The sequence below is a fragment of the Sphaerodactylus townsendi genome, linkage group LG01, assembly GCF_021028975.2.
Source record: "Sphaerodactylus townsendi isolate TG3544 linkage group LG01, MPM_Stown_v2.3, whole genome shotgun sequence".
Taxonomy (NCBI): Eukaryota; Metazoa; Chordata; class Lepidosauria; order Squamata; family Sphaerodactylidae; genus Sphaerodactylus; species Sphaerodactylus townsendi.
The window spans coordinates 158376162-158400651 of record NC_059425.1 but is presented as its reverse complement, the minus strand read 5'-3'; the positions used below and the strand labels follow the sequence as shown (position 1 = coordinate 158400651).

The 24490-nt window shown below is 45.0% G+C and overlaps 2 protein-coding genes across 3 annotated transcripts in view; one reads left to right on the top strand and one right to left on the bottom strand.

Annotated features, from left to right (window-relative positions):
* The window catches only part of RSAD2 (radical S-adenosyl methionine domain containing 2), a 20790-nt gene extending 6581 nt beyond the window's left edge, over positions 1 to 14209 (bottom strand). The window contains exons 1-6 of the mRNA XM_048505951.1: positions 14087 to 14209; positions 9665 to 10001; positions 7547 to 7708; positions 6171 to 6400; positions 1214 to 1363; positions 411 to 443 (exon numbers count right to left, since the gene is read on the bottom strand). Of these exons, the coding sequence (XP_048361908.1) occupies positions 411 to 443; positions 1214 to 1363; positions 6171 to 6400; positions 7547 to 7708; positions 9665 to 10001; positions 14087 to 14209 (1035 nt within the window). The remainder of the gene's footprint in view (positions 1 to 410; positions 444 to 1213; positions 1364 to 6170; positions 6401 to 7546; positions 7709 to 9664; positions 10002 to 14086) is intronic.
* On the top strand, positions 14123 to 24490 carry CMPK2 (cytidine/uridine monophosphate kinase 2). Of its 2 annotated transcripts, none has more exons than XM_048498271.1 (5): positions 14123 to 14867; positions 16422 to 16536; positions 18769 to 18970; positions 21104 to 21337; positions 24019 to 24490. In XM_048498271.1, exons 1-5 carry the CDS (start codon positions 14208 to 14210, stop codon positions 24140 to 24142), a joined length of 1335 nt encoding a protein of 444 aa, XP_048354228.1. In that variant the 5' UTR covers positions 14123 to 14207; the 3' UTR covers positions 24143 to 24490. The 2 variants fall into 2 exon arrangements, with proteins under 2 accessions (XP_048354228.1, XP_048354236.1); XM_048498279.1 differs by having other exon boundaries at positions 21104 to 21341; positions 24019 to 24113.

Sequence of the window (24490 nt, the reverse complement as noted above, 5' to 3'; positions counted from 1 at the left end):
TCTGGGTGGCTGCTGCCCGGAGGGGGTGGGCGCAGAGGGGGCAGAGATGCTAGAGAGGCACAGAGCGGTGCACGTGGGACTTGCTGGATCCTACAGCAGGCTGGCCCCTGCTCGAGCGGGTGGGGCGGAGGAAGAGAGAGCCAACTGTTTTTTTCTAAACTAAAACCTCAGCATTCAGGTTAAATTGCTGGGTTGGCACTTTGCAATAAATAAGTGGGGGTTGGGTGGCAATTTGGGCACTCGGTCTCAAAAAGGTTCGCCATCACTGGCATAGGGAGAAGTCAGAAGTTTGTACAAGCAGGGGGGAGTGGGTAAAAATTGCCCTGTCTGTTAACAGAAATTATCCATGGGATCTAACTCAGGGACATTTTTTTAGCGGTGTAAACAAAATAAGAAATTAACAGACTTACATATTCATCCAGAATTAGGTATGAATCTCTCATCTGTTAAAAAAGAGAAGTGGAAATAGGATATTAATAGATCTACTTGCTTCAAGTCTTATGAACTGTAACAACAGCAGATTTTAAAGATTTCAGCCAAAACAACCTCACAAAGTTGTTGTGAGGATAAAACAGAGGAGCTAAGAACACCATAAGCCCCTTTGGAGAAAAAGGCAAGGTACTGAAGTAAACAAAATAACAATAAACAAAATAATTAAATTTTAAAAAAAAATACAGTTCCAGAAATCTAAGTCATGGCCCTAATGAAGCAACTTCCAAAATTAAATGTGAGAAGCAGCAATTTCATGTGTTTACACATGACAAAAAGGACGGATGGTGGAATCTGAGCACAACACGCACGTAAGCGGTGGCAGATCTGTTGTGCATTTCCTTCGAGGCCCTGTCGCCTGGAACTTTTATCCTAATGGCTGACACCATTACACTCAAGGAGAGAAGCTGTAGGAAAGCAAGTTCACAGGTCAAGAATGGGCTCAGATACCCCCTCCCCCCTAAATGTTCCTTTTAGACAGAATCCCCACCCAGCCTTTTGGCTTAATCAGACAGTGTTATGCTTAAACACATTAAGCTATCATTACTAGACTGAACCATGGTGGATCGGGGGCCTCTGGTTTCAAAGTGTGTGTTCCTACCCTCTTTGATACATATATATTCAATATAAAATGGAGTGAAAGTTTTTTGAGTGCAATCCAAAAACCCCATTGTGGATGGAGGTGGTGCGGCTCTATTAATAGTCAAAAGAGTTATAACTTTACTTTTTTATTAGATTCAGGCACCAAGCATGAAACATCTTTATGACGTTGTAGGAACAGTTCAAATTCTTCATCACTGATGACAAACTTCTCTGCTTCTCTCAGAGCATCTTCCCCTGTATTTTCTCCGTCAATGAGCAAGCACTGAAATACCTAAGGGACATAAAATGGTTGCTTAGATTTGCTGGTCATAACTTCCAGGACACACGGCAATATGATGGAGTGGGCTTAACAGTCTCTTTCTACAGTAATAAAAAGGGCAACCATGTTAAGTTATTGGAGACTTGCTAGCATAAAGCTATTACATACCAGAAAATATGCCCACTGGGCTTTTTCATAGAGATGAACAACACCATAATGTTTAATTTTTATGAAGGACACTAATCGCACTTACAGGGCAATCTAAGAAGGTCTGCTCAAAATAATACTCAAGTTTATTCAACGGGCCTTACTTACAGGAGAGCATTCTTAGGATAGTACTGTTAATATGCTCACTAAATATAACCTTGGGGCAAGCATGCCAGTGTGTGACCTATTAAACCAAGGGCAGCCCCATTTCAATCAGTATCTGCTAATAACTTGGATAAAAGTTCCTGTTTGCAGCAGAGCTCCAGTTTTGGATATATTTAATAATCCAGTTTTCTCAGACCTCATTGTATGACTTACAATCAATAAAGAAATGTCAGATGGTATCTCGGTCCTCTAATTTGCAAAACTTAGAGAAGGTGATCCCTTAAAGTCTACCTGATAGTTCCCTAGAGGCAATTGGCAGCACAGGCGCCAGGGGAGAAAGAGAAACTTCTCTCTCTCTCAGGAAATCCCATAAAGGGATAGGACTTACGCCACTCAATGCCGTTGAAAGCCCATGGCAGCAGAGGCATAGCTCCAAGGGGGAGGAGGGCGCGATGCACTGGACGCACCACTGTGAAGGTGTGGTGAGGACATTCTAGGGGTGGAGGACGCACCGGTGCACTGGGTGCTTCCCCCCCTTGCTACGCCTCTGCATGGTGGTGCAGCCTTCTGTGGCACAGAAACAACAGCATGGGGGGAAACTTCCAGGTTCCAGCACCACAGCGCACCACCACCAAGTAAAGTCCCTCTGCACGAGTATCCATGACATTTTGTGCAGTACTGGTGGCACCAGCAACCTTCCACTGCTTCCAATGAGGCCTCATTGACCCCACCCTTTGGATTGTACAGTTAGTCTTGCCTTAGCAAATAGTATGCGATCTTTGGGAAGTGTTAGGAGCTTACAATATGCAGGTACGGTCTTCAATATCGGGAGGCCCAAATAATATAGCAGTCATACTCGTCATGCTCTGCAGCACATGCTCCATTTATTGAACTGTATGCCAGTAGATTTAATTTGCATGCAGAATAAAGACTCATTTAGTTATGGGTTTCAAGGGAAAGGGCCAATTTGTCTAGCCTGTCATCCACAGATTTCAGCCATGAATCTATAAATCTGTCTTTGGCCAAATAGTGCAGATAGCAGCCTTCTGATGGATTATAATTTTTTAGTCTAAAACAGTGATGGCGAACCTATGGCATGGGTGCCAGAGGTGGCACTCGGAGCCCTCTCTGTGGGCACACACACAGAGAGTTCATCATGTGGGGGGTGGAAAATCACCCCCCCACACACACACACATCTAGGCTGGCCTGGGCCACTGAGCACGATGTGCGTGCACCGTGATGAGCAGGGAGGAATCGGCTGGTGGTGCCTGAGAGGGGGGAGTGCATAGGAGGCAGAAATGCTAGAGAGTCATAGAGCGGGACTTGCTGGAGGCTACAGCAGGCTGGTCCCTGCTCAAGCGGGTGGGGCGGAGGAAGAGGGAGCCAGCCGGTTTTTTCTAAACTAAAACCTCAGCATTCAGGTTAAATTGCCGGGTTGGCACTTTGCGATAAATAAGTGGGGTTTGGGTTGCAATTTGGGCACTTGGTCTCAAAAAGGTTCGCCATCACTGGTCTAAAAGAAAAGGGTGCTATCCAGGCCTTAGCACGAGGGGCTGGTTCAGCAACTTCCAGATTGCTGGGCTAGAAACGCACTTGGGAAAGTTTGACAGTGAGCGTAGGCAGTTTAAGCATGAGTCACACCTCTCATTGATCCTGGCTTTGGTCAGTGGTACTCCATATAACAGAACAGGATCTGCCTTCAGCTGGAAGACACATGTAGCGGCACAAAAGGCCCTGTGACTATTTGCCTAATTCTCTGCTTTCTGGGCGAAGGCTTATTTCTAACACAGGCAAAAAAATTAAAGAAGTCAGGGCCATGGAGTTGCCTCTTAGCCATTTTGCTCCCTGGACCCTTCTGTTAAAATTTTTATTACGAGCAAACTGCAAACAGTTTTTAAAAACACAATTTAAAAACTTGAGTAAAAAGATTTTTTTTCTTTTTCCTAACATCTAAAAGTTGTTGTCAGGAAAGTTTCAAAGGTTGAGCATTCCAAAGGTGAGACGGTAACTCTGGAAAAGCCTCGTCTATCGTTGCTACCCTAACTTGCTTCGTGTCTAAAAGGGAGTCCACAGAGAGCAGGCTTCCATTACATTAATCATTCACTATTGGATTTTCTGAGTGGGCAAGACAATTGCAATTGATTCTGACAGCACAATAAAAATGCAATATTAAATGACTATGCATCCACCCATCGTCTGGAGAAGGCCTCTATTGACTGCCCTATTAGGAGAGGGAAGAAGAATTAGATTTATATCACGCTTTGCGCAAAGCGGCTTACAACTCCTCCCCTTTCTGGGGTTGAAAAAGACTGTGACTAGCTTACGGTCACCCAGCAGGCTTCAGGTGTAGGAGCCGGAAAACAAATCCAGTTCTAGATAAGAGTTCATTGTTCATGTGGATGCATGGGTGATCAAACCTTGTTTTCCAGAATAGAGTCCACGGTTCTTAACCACTACACCACGCTGGCTCTCACCACACTGGGGGACAGTATGCACATGATGTGCGCGTGGTTTGTCTGCCTGTGTGCTCATAATAGTGAGAGAGAATGTTTGTGTGTGGATGCTTCTTCTGGATATTATGTTTATGTACTGAAACTGCATTTGTATGTGATGGGCGTGTGTCAGTGTGTATTTGATATAAAATGGAGTAAAAGTTTTTCAAATGCAATCCAGATCCTCTGTGGTGGCTAAAGGAAGTGCAGCGAAGGTCGCGGTGCACTCCCCCCCCACCCCCAATAGGCTTTCCAGGGAGGGAGAAAGCAGCAAAAACGCTGCCTCCCCGCTGCCGGGTGTAAGTCCAGGGCTGGTGTCACAACAGCTGCACCACTGGGAATGTCCTCCGCCCCCCCACCAACATCTGTACCAGAGCCTAGCATAGCTCTGTGGCAGCCCCAATTTCCGGATTCACCCGTTGCAGAGCTGTGGAACAGCTGACCACCAATGCATTTATTCCCCTTATATGGTGCATGTGTGTGCGGGGAGGGGGGCATGCTGGTGCAGCCCTGTGCCACAACCTAAGCACATTCATGCCCCCACCCCCATCTAGATTGGGCTGTCCAAGTGTTATAGATATAAGTGGTTGAAGAGGGAGAAAAAGAAAGAAGTGGGATGATTAAGTTTAAAATTAGGTCACTAGCATAGACGACTTTAAAAGCGGCAACCAGACATATTGCTTCCGCACAGCTTCCTTTTTCCCTGCCTCTTTTATCAAGAAGTTACCCCAGCAGCCTGCACCTGGCCATCATGTCAGTCCTGATCCTGCAGACACTACACCTTGCTGCTGAGGTAGCCACACACACTTATCCTGCCACTCACAGGGCTCTGGGGATGCAGGGGGAGAGCAAGCCAAGCTTCCTGTGGCTGGCTTGGGGCCAGGAGGCTGAGGAGCTTCTGAGCTGGTCCCTGGCTGTGGCTCAGGGTCTGCTCCCAAGCTTCTGAGCTGGTTTCTAGGTAAAGTCTTACTCTACAATTCTACTGTTGCTGGCTGGGGGTGAAGCACAAGGCAATGAATTCCCTGAATTCCTGGACTCAGCTGAGCCTGGCAGGGGCATGACAAACAGCTTAGTGACACATCAAGGAAAGGCAAGTTGGCATTATTTTAAAAATAAACTTTTGCTGGTCATTTAGAGTTTGACAATCCCCCCCCTCCCCCAAACACACATACTAAAATATAAATGGTGGGATTGAAGTTTGTGTGTGAGTGGAGGGGTAATTTCAGCAGTGTACAATCCCAGGAAAAAGGTTTATTAACACCTCTGGCTGTAGGAGGTATTTTATAAAAACCTTTCAGAGCAGAATGAGGGATTCTATGAGACATGGGCTCCTTCCACACATGCAGAATAATACATTTCAATCCACTTTTAATGCACTCTGAAGCTGAATTTTACTGTGCGGAATAGCAAAATCCACTTGCAAACAATTGTGAAAGTGGACTGAAAGTGCATTATTCTGCATGTGTGGGAGGGACCATGGAGATGGTACTACTTTGTCTCCTCTTTCTCATTATGTATACTATAATATAAAACATGACATCTGATGCCAGTATGTCATGAATCTCCCCACCACTATGGCGCCTTCCGCACATGCAGAATAATGCACTTTCAATGCAGCTGAATTTTACTGTGTGGAATAGCAAGATCCACTTGCAAACAGCTGTGAAAGTGGATTGAAAGTTTATTATTCTGCATGTGTGGAAGGGGCAGGAGTGCCCCTGTTACTCCAGAACTTGTGCAAATTCAGTTACTATGACTGGATCAGTGAATCTCCAGTGAGCTCACAGGATTTCATAGGTTGGTTATGTACTGGAGCAGAACTGATGTACCACCCCTATGCAGAACAAATGGGAGACCATTAATAACCTGTCTCTGAAAGTACATAACTGTCCTTAAGACAGTCCTTAGTTCCCAGGTGTTAAGGGCAGCATCATTCTCAACATGGCAAATTTTTGTATTTTTCTCACATGTTTTGCTAAAGGGAAAACACTGAAGATTCCCTTCTCTTCCTTACCTTCCAGCGGACAGGATTTAGTGCCTGAATCTGGCCATTCATATCCTCTTCTACATTGAATCTGTTAATTACCGAATTTATTTTGAAAGCCACACCATAATCATGGCACCATCCCCTGAGCTTGTGGAGATTTTCAACATGGTTCTTTTTTCCTTGCCCACGGCCAATTAAAACGTTGACTTCCTCATTGAAGCTGTCACAAGAAACTGCCAGAATATCCAGGTATTCCCCTGAAACAGACAATGTACACGGTGATCATCAATACCATTGGGCCAGAGTTATCCAATTCTACTCAGTCCTGTGCCTAGCCCCACTTTTTAACATGACCTGAAAGTAACAAGGCTATACGGAACAAATATTTACACCCACATTATGTTTTATTCACTGTTGATTGATTTATCAGTAGAACCATTAGAAACCACCAGAACAAGTGCAACATTTTTTGTCAACTTGGGATAAATCCATTGTGTCAACCTTCTAAAAATCAACATAATTTTTCCTGTCCCTTTCATCGCTACGGCCCTCTTGGTTGCTGTTTTTATAAAGCTGTATGAGCAGAACTGTGACAGTTTTATAATATTATTATAAATAATACCAACAATTTAAAACAAGATGTTGTAAAAATACCTGAAAATACAACCAAAAGAGAAAAGACAATCTCATATTTCACTAGTATATAAAAAGTCCACCCCCATACATATGAAAACACACAGGCTTGGATCCAGGACAGCATTTCCATGGGCAGAAAGATTCAGTTCAAAGATGGTAACTTTCTTATCTCCTCTCTCCTGTTGTAGGACAGAATTCCTCTCCTTGGGAACAGTATTGGAGTGGGAATGTTAAACTGCCACAGGAAAGGGGAGGGCGGAAAGTTATGCTCTGAGGACAGAAATCCTGCTGCCTGGGAAAACATTGTGCTAATCCAACCTAACAGCTAAAACAATAAAATATGCTTTTCTGGAATTGTTCCACTATCATAAGGTTTTTAAGAATACTTAGGATTGCCAAATAAAAGATATAATAACCAACAGATGTTTTGAAAAGAAAAAAATAGAGAGGAAAAAAAATCCTTGTTTGAGGCTAAAACAAGTGACACAAGCCTTAAACAATTTCTAAACATTCAGTAGTGACCAAATCATACCGCAATTCTTCAACACATCTTCTGTAGATTTTTCTTTTACCATTGAGAACTAATTATAATAGCCTCTTTCTTCAGCAATATAGGAATATCCTTTGTCAATGTTTTTTGCCCTGAAGAGAATGACTGACATGCAAAACGCTCAATCAACCTAATTTTTAAGATTTCCTCCCTATTAAAAAAAAGTTAAAAGCATGTAAAAATTTTAAATAAAACATCTACCAATGCTTTCTCTCACCATAACTTTTGAACCACCTTTCTGTAATCATGCTTCCATTGCTCACAATGCTCACACTTGGGAGTTTTAGCTCCTGTTTACAAAACTTTACCAGCTTCCCCACAAATTCTCCTCTCTTGTGAAGAAATGGCTCTCCTCCTGAAAAGTTAATTTTCTCCATACCTAAGATGCAGCAGAAAGAAAACCGCAAGTGAAAACTGTGTTTGAGAGATGACCCTTGAACACTCCATGTATTTTGGGCAACCCTAATAAAAGCATTTTTCACTTGTGAATTTTGATATATGGGATTCATTAACAGCTGACAAAACAACAGTTCAAACTATAGCCATGCAACATTTCTCTTACATCTATGCAGAAAAAATGAATTCCCTTTTTTATCATTTGTTGACTCATGAGAAATTTGGCCCACACCCTGAAGATCCACCAGTCTATGTAGCCAGTGGTCTTCATAAAAGTTATATTCAATGCTATGATATGTGATATAAATAATGCAATGTATGCCAACTGGTTCTTTCTATACTTGTAAGGGATTGCACCTAGTTGATTGAAGTGCATTCCTAGCTCAATGTAGTAGCTACAGAATATAAGGGTGGTGATTGTATCTAGTTGATTGAGATGCATTCCTGTCTCAAGAGCCAATGTGGTGTAGTGGTTAAGAGCAGGTGCACGCTAATCTGGAGAACCGGGTGTGATTCCCCACTCTGCCACTAGAGCTGAGGAGGCTTATCTGGTGAACCAGATTAGCTTGTGCACTCCAAAACATGCCAGCTGGGTGACCTTGGGCTAGTCACTATTCTTGGAAGATCTCTCAGCCCCACCCACCTCACAGGGTGTTTGTTGTAGGGGGGAAAGGAGATTGTAAGTCCCTTTGAGTCTTCTACAGGAGAGAAAGGGGGGATATAAATCTAAACTTTTCTTCTTTTTCTTCTTCAATGTAATCATTACACTACTTGTAGTAATCACTACAAGATATATGTAACTAGCCTGCTATAATGGGACATTCTTCCCTTGATCCTGTCTTTATGGGTTCACATGCTTTGTAGATTTACCAGGTATCTTCTGCTCCCTTGGGAAACAGGGTGTTTCCATTGCTCTGTGGGGGTCGGAGGCTAGGTGGCTTTATCTCTATCTGACCTTGGGGCACCTTGGCTCCTAAGTAACTTTCACACATTATTTGGGAAAACAGAAGGGGATATTTCTGAATAAAGGGGATAACAAAAGTCAAGTTCACCAGAACTGGATTTAACAAACTGGGTGTTTCCTTGCCTGCCAATAAATGCTGCTAATCAACAACATCGCATTTGTTCATTGATGAAAACAAAGCAAGGCAAGTAACTTAGTCAGAAGCAAAACACAAGGAGGGGGTAGCCACTCCCCAATATAAACTTGCCAACAACTCAAGGAAGTATTATACCGCCCTCCCCCTTTGGGGGAGGGCGGTATAAAAGTGGAACCAATAAATAAATAAATATAAGAATACTCTATTTATAGTAATCAGTACTTAATACTCATACACATATAATACAATAATCAGCAATATATAATACAATAATCAGCAATTATACTTTATATTGGGGAGTGGCTACCCCCTCCTTGTGATTTGTTAATTGATTCAAGATCAATGTATAGATTGTTCTGTTGAAATTCTTGCTCTTCTGCTATATTTGTGACGTTCTGTATTGTGACTTTGAGATGGAATAATCTTTTTTGTCAGCCAAAAACAAAGAGTATTATTTGGGAGGGTTTTTTTTTATTCAAAGGACCAGCTCTAGTCTCCACTTCTACTTTACATTTCTACTCCATCCATACCAGCATACACTGTACTCCCTCCCCTCCTCTATTTTGTCCTACAACAACCCTGCGAGGTAGATTAAACTGAGAAAACAGATGATCCAAGACCATCACCCTTCACATTAGAGGGTCGACCCCGTTTTGACCCAGCCTACGTGATTACCAAACTTTTTTTTCTGGACAAAATTGGAGCGCTTGCCAGATATTGCGTCTCCCTTTGTTTTCCTTCTGCGGTGCTAGGACAACCAGCCTAAAGGCACCAGGCGACCTCCTTGCAGAAATAAAGCAGCCTGGCTCTGTGCCGCCGCCACACCAGCCGTCACTCACCGGCCCGCTTGAGCCCACGGAGCCCCCTCTGCGCTTCGGCCAGGGGCAACACGAAGGACGTCTTGGCCGTGTGGAAGCAGAAACCGCATCGGTAGTTGCACTGCCGCGTAAAGTGGTAGTTGACGCTGACCGGCACCGGCCCTGGAGCAACTCCCGCCTTGGAGGCGAGCGGTGGAGTGGGCACCCACACCCCCCAGCGCCACACGCAGAAAGGCTCCAGGCTGCTCCACAGGGCGCCGAGGACGCGCAAGAGGAGGCGCAGCAGCTTGCCCGGACCACCGTCATGGCGAGCGCTCTGGCTGTGCGGGCTACCTAGAGCCGGGGAGCCCTTCTCCGCCTTTTTAACAAACAGGGGTTGGGCGCATGTGACCGCCGAGCCCGCAGAGGGAAAAGGCCGGTTTCGGTTTCCATTACCGAGAAGGCAAACTTGGCTTGGCTACAAGGCGACCCTCCCCAAAGCCTCCGCAGGTCTGGTCGGATGCATGCAAACCTAGATCACTGGGGTGGGGATGGTGCCAGCCACAGCACCCGGGGGATAGATGCCAACTTTGAAACGTTTGCATTGAAAAGCCCATGGAGATAGTGAACGAGTACAACAGGGAGAAAGCTCCCACTATCACTCTGGTCGGGCTGTTGTTTTTCCGTTTGCAGGGAATTTTTAACCATCTAAGGTAGTACATAGAATCCATTGCATCACCTCCTTTTCCTGCATGTGTATTTTTATTTATTTGCCTCATTCACTTTTCAGCCCAATGGGGGCCTAAAGGAGGTTACATTGTTCTCCTCTCCTCCATTTTATCCCCACAACTACCCTGTGAGGTAGGCAAGGTCCAGGATTTCCCCACAAGCTTCCATGGTAGAGCAAGGATTCAAACTTGGGTCTCCTATATCCTAGTCCAGCAGTCTAACCAGCACACCTCACTGGCTATCTGTGTAAATCCGGCCTCCGTGCATTTACATAATCACACCAAGACAGTTTCTACCCTGAAGTGGCTGCAAAACAGAAATAATAAAATGGACTGTGCCAGTCTAGAGTAGACTATTTTAACAATCTAAACCCTTTGCTAATGGAAAACCAGCATCCCAAGCAAAGATAGGCGGCTCTTCCTGCTGTGCTGGTTTTGTTTGCAAGGAGCGTTTGTGCAAATGAACACTGGCAGCTGGAGTCTGCTACCTGTGGGTCTCCGATGGTACAGGCTGTTCTGCCACCTTCAGACTCTGCCAATTCCTTCCCTCTTCAGTTTTGTGCAGGCTCAGAAATGTAGCTGAATAAGAATGGATACTTTGGCCATTTACATACATAACAAACACCTTCCTCGTTTCAGTGATTTCCTTATGCCAGAGATTCCCAACTCTGGCGCTTCAGATGTTCATGAACTACAATTCCCATCAGCCCCTGCTGGCATGGCTGACATCCATTAGTGCACAGGTGTCAAACTCGTGGCCCTCCAGATGCTATGGACTACAGTTCCCATCATCCCCTGACAGCATGATGCTGGCAGGGGATGATGGGAACTGTAGTCCATAACATCTGGAGGGCCGCGAGTTTGACACCTATGCATTAGTGGGAATCCAGGGTGCCCAAGGCAACAGCTAGCATTGATCTCCCCTCCATATTTTATATGTGTATGTGTGTTTAAAGTCCCATCAAGTCATAGCCAAGGCAAGTGATTAAGCTGAGGTGGTTTGACTTGGCTTTCCTCTACAGAGTTTTCCTTGGAGGTCTCCCTTACAACTCCTGAGGCCGTTTCCGCACGAAGGCAGAAGCAGCCGGGTCGGCGTTTATGACACCGACCCGACGACGCTGGGACCGTCCACATGGACGGTCCTGGGAACAGCCGGGCAGCCGGCGCCACGGAGCGCCGATGCCCGGCCGACCCGGCATGTCCCCAGGCCTCGGCGACGCGCCGGAGGCCCGGGGACAAGGTAAGTGCCGGGTGGGGGAGGCGGCGTGAAGCCGCTGCCGTTCGCTCAGCAGCGGCTTCACGGCGGCGTTTCCCCAAAAAGAGCGCTGGGAAGCGCTCTGGGGAAACGCCGGCTTCAGGCCGGGCGGGCGGCGCGGCTGCGTTGCAGCTGCGCCCCCTGTGCGAATGGCGGTCTGGAGACGGCGTTTTTACCGTCTCCAGGCCGCCATGAATTGCCCATGCGGAAACGGCCTGAGATTCATTAGAGATCTGATGGGATCAGGCTATGCCACCCTCCCTCTCAGCCCCCCCTTTTAATCAGGCACTTTCCACTCTCAAATTGGAAATGTTTGTGCCACAAATTTAAACATCTGTTAAGAAAATCTTAAGTGCTGCAAATCAACTGGCCCCACCCTGTTCCCATGCTCAAAAGAAGCTAGAAAAGCTTTGTGTGGAAAGAGATGGGTGTCCCATCTTGATATGTATACATATATAGTTCACAGTGTTTTAAGCCATATATATATACACACATATAGTAGCCTGCACAAAAGGGTGGAGCAGGTTACATAAACTCATCTAAGCTAACGAAACTGATGGGGCCTGTACTATTAAGTTTGCTGAAAGTCTGATAAACAGAAAGGTAATTTAAAGGGCACCGAAAAACGAAACTCAGAGCAGCCAAAAACTGGCCTTGAGTTAAAAAAAATAGGGTCCCACCAAGGAGATAAAAAATTAGCAGAAGACTTGATTGCTATAAAAACCAGTAGTTGTTATAGAAATTTTATACATGAGGTGTTACATTAGAAATATGGGATGGAAAGGTGTGGTAAAAGGTGGGATAAGATGACCAAGTCTACGTTTACTTGACTCAAACCAATGAGCAAGAAGACAAGGAGGGATGTTTGTAAGAAGGTATAAATTATGTTACACAAGCAACAGCCCCTTTGAACCTCCTCCCTGTTGCTACAGAGGAGAGTTCCCTCTTCTGCGCAGAATTAAAACAATAAAACTCTAAACACTGAAGAAGCTTATGGATGGTTATTTGTAAGTAACCAGACAGAGCCTTAGCTCTGAGGGCAGGGCTAAGCCCTGTGCCTAACAATCTGACAATCAAAAATCCAAAAAGTGTGTTTTTCCCAACACAAGGGTACAGCAATGCGAAGGCTCCAACAGTTGGTTTTAAGCTGTACAGTAAACAACACAGGAGAGGTTGATATGCTGTGTTTGAGAGAGAGGGAGAGCAAGAGAAGAAAAAGAGGGCCTCAAAGAATCAATGAATAAAATAAGACAGCTGCACCAGTTCGCTGAAGGGGGAATATCATTTCATGTGCTTTCTGAAGTTGAGTGTATAGATTTCAGCCAAGGGTGTTGTTTAATCAACGGTCTTGACACTCAAAACGACTAGCTGTAGAAAAATGGCACCTCTGGATTTTTTTTTCTTCAGTGTGCTCTCCTGCAAGAATGAGAAGTCGTTCACTACTATAGAAAATGATCACCTGTTGCCCTTGACAGGAGCTCAAGAGTGTGGCATTGTATGCACACCTATCCCTGAGGTGTCTTTGAGGTTTCACAGGCCAAACCATCCATCTCTGCAATATGCAAGCCAAGCCTGCCATCTCACCACATTTGTCAAAGCGATGGGTGTTTTGCTAGTTATATTTCAATGCCTGGTTTCTGTCACAATTTTCAGAGCTGCACCCCATCTTTTCTTATAATGTCTCCTATCTATTCCTGCTCAACACTGCAATATTAAGAGTTCTGTCAGACCTGGGTAACCTCTCACCATTCCTGTAAGAGAAATAATCAAGAAGGATGCCTGAGTATAAGGTGCTGTCCCCACATACTCAGAAAGCTACCCATATTGCAAAAATTTTGCTCATCTTTAGAAGTTAATCCAGCCAGCCACCTTCCTAAATCTGGGCTCTGCATCACACTTCTTGAGTTCACCCCACTTATTTATTTCCCCAACCATGGGTTTCTCTAGTACCACTTCCGGATTTCCAAGACTATGGCCCCTTCCGCACACGCAAAATAATGCGTTTTCAAACCACTTTCACAACTGTTTGCAAGTGGATCTTGCTATTCTGCACAGCTTCAAAGAGCACTGAAAGCAGTTTGAAAGTGCATTATTCTGCATGTGCGGAATGAGCCTACCTTTTTGTCAACAGTGATTGCTCCATGATGCTTGGCAGAATATTCTCCGACATACTTTTATCGTTCCTAGGGGAGGGGGGGGGGGACCTTCCTTAGCTTCAGTGATCTCCACATTTCAGTTATCAATTATACTGAAAGCCGCAATGATAACATGAGACATGAGTGGTTAAGTTTCGGTTGAATAGGTGCAATCAAACATAAGGATAAAGGTTGCAAGTCCAGTTCTTCTCAAGCATTCAGCCTGGAAAAAATGTTCGGGGTTATCGGAAAGGGGGCAGACCACCGTTTCACACTAGTTGGTCACTTGAGGAATCTGCACTTTCCTTCTTGCACCACAACCGGGCGGCGCTCAGTTTCGTTTCACTGCCAGGGTGACGGCACCGTCCCCACCCTGCTCTCTTTCGTTTCCCCGCTCTGACGCTGCAAGGTAGGGAGGCGCGGGCCGTTTCTTCCCGGCCGGAGCTTCCCAGTCCCTGCAAGCCCTCATGGTCCACCGCGGCGGGCTGTTGCCATCTCTGCTGCTGAGGTCCATGATGTCGTCCCTTCCTCTCCACGCCGCGCCAGTCGAGGCCGGGCGCTGCTTCGTCGCCGCCCTGCCCGGCTCCGAGCTGGTCTACTTCACCGCGAACGGCAGCGACGGCGCCCGCCCTCTGGGCTTCCCGCCCTCGCCGGGGCGATGCTATTCCTTCTGCATTCCTGCTGCGCAAAGCCCCCGCGAGCGGGTCCGGGCGGCCCGGCTGCACAAGCGGTTGCAGCAGAGACTGAGCCAGGCGCCTTTCGTTGCAGGCGACAGCGAAGCGTTGCCGCTCCTCTCGTACGACCCCCAGGACCTCGACGCCGCCCCGCCGGAGAAGGGCTTCCTGGTCCGGCTGGCGCAGGCGGCGCCGGAGATGGAGCGCTGCTTGGAGGCGCTGCTGCGCTCGGCCCTGCCTGCGCCGGCTCAGCTGTGCGTCTACCAGGAGGCCGGCGACAATCAGCTGTGGCGCGCGCTGTGGCGGCTGGGAGGGACGGCCGAGGGGAAAGAGCTGGTGGGTCGCGCGCGCGTGGTGCAGGCCCCGCAGCCCGCCCGCCACCCGGCGGCTTCTCACCTCCTGGACGCCGCCGTGTTCCGCTCCCGAGAGGCAGCCCGCGGGGTCCTGGAGGAGGTGAGCGCGCTCTCAACGCCCAGAGAAGAAGCTCCTGAGATGAATCTCACCTCCCTGTAGTGCTCAACTCTGAAAGGTTGTTCGAAGTACAGATAAAAAAGGAAAGGGAAAGGTGGCCGTTTGGGTCAAGATCAGTGGTTCTCAACCTTCCTAATGCGGTAACCCTTTAATACAGTTCCTTATGTTCTGGTGACCCCCAACCATAAAATTGGTATATATAAAATATAAAAAGACCGTTTTCCAATGGTCTTAGGCGACCCTTTGTGAAAGGGTCATTCGACCCCCAAAGGGGTCATGACCCCCAGGTTGAGAACCACTGGTCTAGGTCCAAAAACAAAAATCAAGTACTACTTTCTAAGGCAAAGGCAGTCCCCAAAGGCAAGCAAGCACCCAGACATTACTGAGCCATGGGGTAGCATCACATCACATTTACTAGGCCAACTATGGTTACAGGGTGGTTTGCCATGGCTTTCCCCAGATGTCCACATTTTACCCATCAACCTGGGTACTCGTTTTACTGACCTCAGAAGGATGGAAGGCTAAGTCAACCTTGACCCCTTTCGCACATGCAGAATAATGCACTTCCAATCCACTTTCAAAATTGTTTGCAAGTTGATTTTACTATTCTGCACAGCTGCAAAGTGCATTGAAAGTGCATTATTCTGCATGTGCGGAAGGGGCCCTTGATATGGCTGCCTGAAACCCACTTCCATGGGAAGCAAATGTAGATCCTTGGACTGCAATACTGCAGCTTACCACTCTCCCCCATGGCAGATAGAAATATCTTCTATTTTAGAGCAGCCAAAATAATAATTTCCTCCCAGAACTCTTTGTCAGGCAGAATGTTTAAAAGTGGGTTTGTGGCTGTGGTAGGTGGGGAGCTCTTTCAGGCCAATGTTTCTAAGGTTCCTTATGGATAGGATTCAAAGAAGCATGCATAGACTATAAAGTTATTCAAAGATTGCCCTGAAACTTGGAAAATTCCAAGTCTCCCAGTTAACACAGAGACACAGATTGATTTAACGAAGCAGATAAGCTTGTATTGCAATAATAGAGGAACAATGTCAGTCAAAAAACAATGTTCAAAGAACACATTTCAAAGACACTTTTTATACAGTCTTTCAAGCAGGCAATTTAACTTTGCAAATACCTGATTTGTTAAATCAGCTGCAGGGGGGGAACCCCTATCCCTTATTGAGCAAGGGGTCTGTCTGTAGTTAAAGTATCAGTGGACCCAGGTATGACTCAGCAGAGTCTGTAGCAGGGCAGAATAGCAGAGTCATGGTAAACAACATGTCACATACTCCCTGTTTTCCTTGATAGTACACTTGTTTGTTCAAAACATGATTATATCAACAATATGTACATGACAGCTCTCACTTCAGACTTGCGTTTGTTTCCTCTGTACACTGACACTTGTGGTGGTAGCTGATTACATTAATGTTGGTCACTGTTTTAATAGCGTAGAAAAGTGGTAGATTTTTTTCTCTGAAAGTGATTAATTAAGGTGCTTGTTTGCAAGTGGAAGCTTCTGAATTAATTTTTCAATTACAGTGTACAACTCTGATTCCTGAAGCCAAAGCAGTCCTTGATCTGGTGGATAAGTGCTCTGAACTTCCAAAAAGGGGAAGTTTTCCTGTGATAGTTATTGAAGGACTGGATGCAACAGGTAAGCACCTATGGCAACCGCAGTGCCATAAATAAATTATTATAAAAATGGCAGTGTCCTGTTACATGAAAATATATCTCACCGCTGCATGCACAGTTAGAGGCCTTTTACCTCCTGATTCACAAAAAAACAATCCTTTCAGTGAGGTTTTATCCCCCTGTTGGGCTGTTACTAGTCAGTTTAGTTTCCTACCTTGTATAGGGAGAGCAGCTTGGTGAGGACTCTTCTGAGCCTCTAATCTTTATCCTTCTTTCTGCTTTTTGCTCTTTCTCATACTTAAAACAGGCAGCTCAGAGGGGAACAAAGGCGACGGGGCTAAATCTAAGGAGAACCAGGAATGTTTGCCGGCACTTCCAGAATACCTTGAAAGGCTTATTAAAGCCGAGTGGCAGAAACTTATATCCATAGGTGATTTCCCAATTCAGCCAAGAAATTACACAACCTCGAAAGCTAGACTATGGAATTGCTGCAACTACCCTTTGTAGATGCCCCCATGGTAGCCTTAAAATCCTCTGACATACTATCTGTAAATGGCCTGGGTGCTATCAAGAACTCCCTAAACAGGAAGGCAGACTTCGCTCCCAAAAGAGCCCATGAAGTCTCAGCCCTGGTCCCTCATGAGCCCATGAAGCCTGAGCCCTCCTCTCCCGATCATTCAAAAGGTACTGAGGAAGACCAGGAAGGAAAAGACAGAGTTCATCTTTATAGCTACAGAATGGCTACAGAGACCACGGTTTCCTACATTATTAAAACTATCCACTCAGGAACAGTGGAGACAATCGCCAGTCCCTGCCTTTCTCCACCAGGTCCACTCATCGATAGCTAGAATGGTTCCATCTGACTGCATGGCGCTCATAGGACTAGGCTATGACAAGGAGGTCATAGACGCCATTATGACTTGAAGGAGACTGTCTAATCAATGCATATATAACACTTCTCAGAGGCCTTCACCAGGTGGTGTAACCATAAAAAGATTAAATCACTCAATCCAGGGCTGGGCCAGGTCCCAGAGTTTCTCCAGGAAGGAGTCAGAAGCAACAGTGGACACTACACACGAGTAAAATCGCAATTTCTCCCCCATAACTATCCTTCTCTGGACTAAGAAATCTATATCGTTTCTAATACTTGCATAGTTGGGTGCTAAGTTACTAGAGTTATGTTCTAGTTAACCTCTAAAGCTTGGAAAATGTTAAACTGGCTAGCAACAGCCCAACGGCGAGATAAAATGCCAAAGGTAAGTCCTGCCTCTCTGAGCGACCAATAAGAACAACCTACATATGAAGATGCCCTCCTTTCCTCAGAGCAGAAGGAACCTTTGCGGTAAGTAATCAAAGTTCGGTTTCCCTAGACTCATAGTCTCCCCCATGAGCCAGGAAAAGGCTTAAGCTTTCTCTCCATGCATACCAAGTCCAAATCAGGCCTCGTGCACCTGGGAATTATGTTTTGAACAAGGAATTCCCAGCACAGTTCTAGTTGACAGGACCAGGGAAGGCTCAAAAAGGAATCCAGAGATAAAGTCTACACAGCAGATGTAGCTGTGTGTATGTACTTATCTTTATTTAATTTGATTTTTGTTCTAATACATGGGGTTTTTATTTTGTAAAAAAACATTGACACTGAGCTGGTGATTTCCTTTGCTCGTGACATGAGGGAAGGTGGCATGGAGACCACCAAGGAAGACTGCAGAAGAGGGTAGTGGCAAACCACCTTTGTATTGTCGAAGGCTTTCACGGCCAGAATCACTGGAGTGCTGTCTGGTTTCCGGGCTGTGTGGCCGTGTTCTAGCAGCATTCTCTCCTGACTTTTCGCCTTCAGATCCTCTGAAGATGCCAGCCACAGATGCAGGTGAAACGTCAGGAGAGAATGTTGCTAGAACACGGCCATGCAGCCCGGAAACCACACAGCACCCCAAACCACCTTTGCTTCTCACTTGCCTTGAAAGCCCCTTGGTCCAGTCACCATGCCAGCTGCAATATTATTTTATTATTTTATTTCATTTGGCCTTTATCCCACCCTGTCCCCACAGGGCTCAGGGCGGGTCACAACATAGTTTATAGTGCAATCAACTTTATGGTACTTACATATGTACCTGCAAACTTAAGCCACCATTCTACTTGAAGCACTGGATATCACATTGCTTCATAGAAGGAAAACGCTTTATCTGATTTTTATCAACCTGATAAATACTTGTCCTATGAATAATCAATGTGTTTTTCTTCTGGTGTAAAACAGGGAAAACCACAATAACTGAGTCATTGAAGGACTCACTGAATGCCATCATGTTAAGGTCCCCTCCATCTTGTGTCAGCCAGTGGAGAAAGATTTTTGATGATGAACCAACACTCATCCGAAGAGCATTTTATGCTCTGACCAACTACATTGTTGCTTCGGAAATTGCAAAAGAATCCACTAAGTCACCAGTGATCGTAGACAGGTCAGTAAGATAAAAAATACCTTCTTTGTTCTCTATTTTTCTGGGAAGCAGTAAATATAGAGAGTTTGTCATGGTTGTCTTTTGGCTATTGACTCTCACTCGACTCTTGTAAAATGGGATAAAATAAAAATCTCCTTGAGATACCAGCGATTGTGAATTGTTCGGTTGGAGTTGCCTTCTCCCATATGTGACCAGGCAACTGTCCTCAGTTACAGTGGAACCTCTGTTTTCATTGCCTTCGGTTTTCATCAGTTTTGGTTTTCATTGATTTTTTCAGTGAAAATTTTGTCTCAGTTTTCATCGATTTGCAGTAAGGTACAGGGGTTTGTGGAGAAAAATCACCCAGACAAAGCTGTTGCAGGCCGTTTCTGCAACTTGTTTAATGACAACGTCTTGCCCCATTTCAGACAAATCTTAAAGAGGCGTCAGAAACAGACCTCTTTGGACAGCTTTCTGGTGCGACATTGGTCCACTGGCTCTGAAACGGGTCCTAGTGTTATTGTTTGTTACTGTTTTCAGCATTAAACACTATGTTTATTCACCAAAAATGTGTTTTTAGTATGTTTTTGAGTGCCTAGAACGGATTAATTGGATTTACATTGATTCCTTTGAAAAAGTTTGCCTCGGTTTTCATCGGTTTCGGTTTTCATCGATTCTTTTCAGATGGATTACCAATGAAAACTGAGGTTCCACTGTATACAGTAACTAGCAATAAAGCCCACTTTAAAAATGGATACAACAGACTCTAGAAAACTGTTGGTGGGTTAACCCCTCCTGCCTTTCCTCCCCACTTGGCCCCATAATTTACTACAGATAACAAAAACCTAGCCTAATTATTCCGTGGGGAAAAAGGTTACTTACAGATTCCTTCACTATGGCCACACCCACACAGAGAGGCTCCCTTAACTTTCCAAACAGGCTCTCCTTTCTCAGATTCCCCCCCCCCCCCCCCCCCCCCGGGCGCGTGCACACACACACACACAGACTTCCCTAACTTTGTAAATGGACTCTTCCAGCTCAGCTGCAGCTTGACAGAGTTTGTCCCGTGTTCCCAGGAAGAAAGTTTTTCAAAGCTTACCATAGGGACCTAGTCCTGGTAGGGAGAAGCACACCATGGGGAGGAGGAGGGGAGTATGGCTTTCTACAGGAAGGACTGCTGGGAAGTGTAGTCCTTGCTCCTCTGAGGAGCTGAAATCTGGGCCCTCCCGGATGGCCAAGGACCGCACTTCCCAGCAGCCCTCAGTTTTTCTGGTTCATCATCAGGAATACTCTGCTCAATTATATGGTAAGATTATAGGGTATTTTAAAAATATTAATAACTCCTAACTAGAGAGAATTTGGGGCCCTGAACTGCCTTGGATATATTATATGCTAGTGCTCTGTATTTGGCTGTTTATGGTTGCTGTCCATCATTTACTTCATCACTTCAACCCCTGACAAGAGCTGTAAACTACAGCTAGTGTTGTGGTGCTTGTAGAATGTTGACTTTTGACTGGGCATACTTGATTTCAAACTCATACTGAGCTATGAAGGTCACTGTACGTCTTGAGGAAGTCACCATTAGCCAGCCTAAGCTATCCCCACTAGATGTCTAGGAACAACGAACATACTGCTGGCATATACTGTAGTGTTTTGGACTCTTTAGGCAAAATGTATTAGAAGAAGAAGAGTTTGGATTTATATCCCCCCTTTCTCTCCTGTAAGAGACTCAAAGAGGCTTACAATCTCCTTTCCCTTCCCCCCTTATAACAAACACCTTGTGAGGTGGGTGGGGCTGAGAGAGCTCGAAAAAGCTGTGACTAGTCCAAGGTCACCCAGCTGGCGTGTTTGGAGTGCACAGGCTAATCTGAATTCCCCAGATAAGCCTTCACAACTCAAGCGGTAGAGCAGGGAATCAAACCCAGTTCCTTTAGATTAGAATGCACCTGCTCTTAACCACCACGTCACTGCTTCTTCAGCAGTATGTACCAGTGTGATTGATGCTACTCAAAAAATCTCAATCATCATAAAGCACATCTACTGAATTATATCGTTCTGGTGTTTCCAACATCACATGGCATGTTCTATAGGCAGAATCTATTGTTTTGTATTGGCTTGAATATGAATCTTACAGCGTTGTGTATAATCTCCCAGGTATTGGCATAGTACTGCTGCTTATGCAATTGCCACAGAAATAAGTGGGAAAGTGTCAGATCTCCCTCCACTGCATCACCCAGTATACTGCTGGCCCGAAGACCTTCTAAAACCAGATTTGGTGATACTGCTAACAGTTAGTTCTGCAGAACGAATCCGGAGGCTGCAGGGACGAGGTGCAGAGAAAACGAGGGAGGAGGCCGAGCTGGAAGTGGACAGATTCTTTCGCCAAAAGTAAGTTCTAAACCACAGGTGTCAAACTCACGGCCCTCCAGATGTTATGGACTACAGTTCCCATCATCCCCTGCCAGCATGATAATGGCAGGGGATTATGGGAACTGTAGTCCATAGCATCTGGAGGGCCACGAGTTTTACACCTATGTTCTAAACCCTTTGATATCATTATGTCTTGTGGCCTCAAATCAAGAAAGCCAGAACTACACACAGTTCTGGTTCCACATGGTAGGGGAATGGGGAAAAGAGGTCATGGTATAAACAACATGGTTAGGTTTAGAAGAATGTAACACTGTTTAGGATGGAACAGTCAGACTCGCCTGCCGCCTCATCCTGTCACCCCACCAATTTCATTCTGCCAAGCAGGAGCGGAAGGATTGATTTCATCATCAAGGGCATACTGCAGTCAAATAACTACAACATCCTGGATTAAGTGTTTCTTTCTCTCCACAGTGATGTTACTTTCTCTGTATGAGACATTCCTTTTTTCTCCTACTTTGTGGGAAATGATTCCAAGGATTAGAGGAGCAGAAAAAAAATAGTACTCACAGAGGTCTGTGGCTGCAGTGAGGAGGGTGAGGGAAAGGAATCACTCTTCAATCATCACAATTTTGCTAAGGAAATGGGGAACGTGATCTTTCTCCTTCTCCATAGTGCAGCTCCCTAATTTATGTGACGATTACTTCATGCATGTCATGTGACTGCAGGGATCAGCTTTCCCAGGACTGGCAGGGACGAATGAAAGAAGTTAGAGGGCCTTTCCCCACTCTCCCCTATCCCCCCTATGCCGCATGCTGCTCTCAGTGCGCGGCATCCCTGGCGCGCGCCCCAGTGTCCCCACAACCCCACGCTCTGCGCGGGGTCATCAAAAGGCACCCTTTGCAAGAGCGCCAGGGATGCCGCACGCTGAGGGGGCGCGGCAGCGTTGGGGCGGCTGCGCTGTCGCCACCCCTCTCGTGGGGAGTGCCGGGGGACCCCGCGCTACTCTCCTCAAGTAGCGCGGGGCTTAAGGTAAGTGGGGAAAGGCCCAGAGTGGGGAAGATCCTCAGTCACCGGTGCAGCCTGGAGTTCTTTCAAATAGGTTTGCTTCACCTGATTTCCTTGTGTTTTTCATCTCCTCCCTCACTCCATACAATAAAACTATGGTTATGTGCCATCCAGATTTCACCGCAGTAGTAATTATTAAATATCCTGTACCTCTCAGACAAATGTGCAACTTTGTTTACATTATTTCATAATGGTGGGTGTTTACCCAAAAAGGAGTGGCAACTTATCAAAAGGAAGTTCAAATATAGTTTAGAAAAACATCTCTAGGCTCTGCTTTGCCTGACACTTCAAACATATTTTCCCCTCTTTCTCCTTTCTTTCTTTTCTCCTTCTCTTTTCTTTCACGAGAACAAAGATTTTAATGGCCCAGGTGTTGCTTGGGGTCTTTGCTCTACGATATTGATTCCCGATTGTCCTTATTTCATCTCCCCTTTTCCTCTTTCACTTCAAAAGTTAGAGGGCTCCTCTGCTGAGAAAATGAAGTAAGTGCAAAAACCTGTCATTCCTGATGCTCACAAGTAACTTTGGCACCATTAATTATTAGGTAAAAAGATTCTGCATGGCTCCATAAAACAATTATTTTTGTCAATATGTACATTACAGCTGCAATCTTACAAACATGTGATAGGAAAGAAGTTTCTATTTGTTTGCTTCTGAATAAATATACATAGGATTAGGCTGCTCATAAGAAATGTCCAACCCGTTTTAATTGAGCTTATATACTTGAAGTGTGTTTCAGATTTAGGTAAGAACAGCTATCCTGTGTGGACAAGCCATTAAGCAGTGACATAGCCTGTCACTATAAAACATTTGAATCAGCTGGACTGATTTCCCTCCCCATCAACAAATGCTAAAACATTTGGGACTCTTTAGTTTAGAAAAAAAGGGTGTCTGAGGGAGTGACATGACTGACGTTTACAAAATTATGTTCCACGGAGAAAGACACTTTTATTGCATAATACTAGAAGCCTGGAACATACAAAACAAACAAAATAAAACTCTAACAGTAACTCTGCATTGGATTGCACTGAAAGTTACACAAGAGGTAGTTAATTTGTAGAAAATTAGTGTCACTTAGTTTGACGATGGCACAGGCTTACATGGATTTGAAAAGGGACTGGATACATTTTTTCAGGATAGGTCTGTTGGCCAAGATAGCTGAATGTGGACAACCAAGATTTTCAGGTGCTGGGGGGCAGTCAGCAGGTGAGAGTTGTTCTTGGTAGGTTCTGCTTTTCAGCTTTCTTGTGACACATGGATGTCTACTTGGAATCATGATACTGGGAAAATGGGCCGTTTGTCTGGTCCAACGTGACAACTCATATTATGTTCTTAACCATGTTTTTAGAATGATGTTTTTCAACATATTTCCTTCTACACTCTTTCCACATTCCTTCCTCCTTATGCATCCATTTCTTTTATGGTTTTAGTTTTGAAAACTGAAAAGATTTGAAATTGAATGTTTCTATTTCATGAGTGTTGGACACCACTTCGGGAATATAGATCAAAAGAAGCAGAATATAAATCTAAATTAAATCAGGGTATTGATTACATTCAAATCCACCCTTATTTGGCTGCTGATTTCTAGTCTGAAGAGGTTCCGTTTGTAACATTGCTTACTCTTTTTTAAATAGAGTTGAAGAATCTTACAGAAGGATGGAGAATCCTTCCTGTCAACTTGTTGATTCCAGTTGTTCCAGAGAAGAGGTTCTTAAGGATGTCCAACATCAGATTAAAAATCATTTTCCTTTGCTGTAGTTGCTTATACATTCAGAATAAGGAAGCTTGTTCCTCCAAAGTCTCCTAGAAATTGTGCAAGATTCCAATAGATCACTCACTGCTGGGCCAGATCATAGGCACACATTTAATGAAAAATTATCCTCCAGAAGAGTACATCTTCCATGTCACAGGTTGCTCAGGAGTCTGTAATATAGCCCTAAATATCTACATATTTGGAATGAGGACTGGAAGCTGATTTATAATGTCATTCAGTGACATTTCCAAATCTGATAAATCAAACATGTGTTCATCCTGATTTTCTGTAGAATGAATAAATTATTGTACACCAATTGTCAAAACTGCATTTGTCATTTCCTGTGAAAAGTT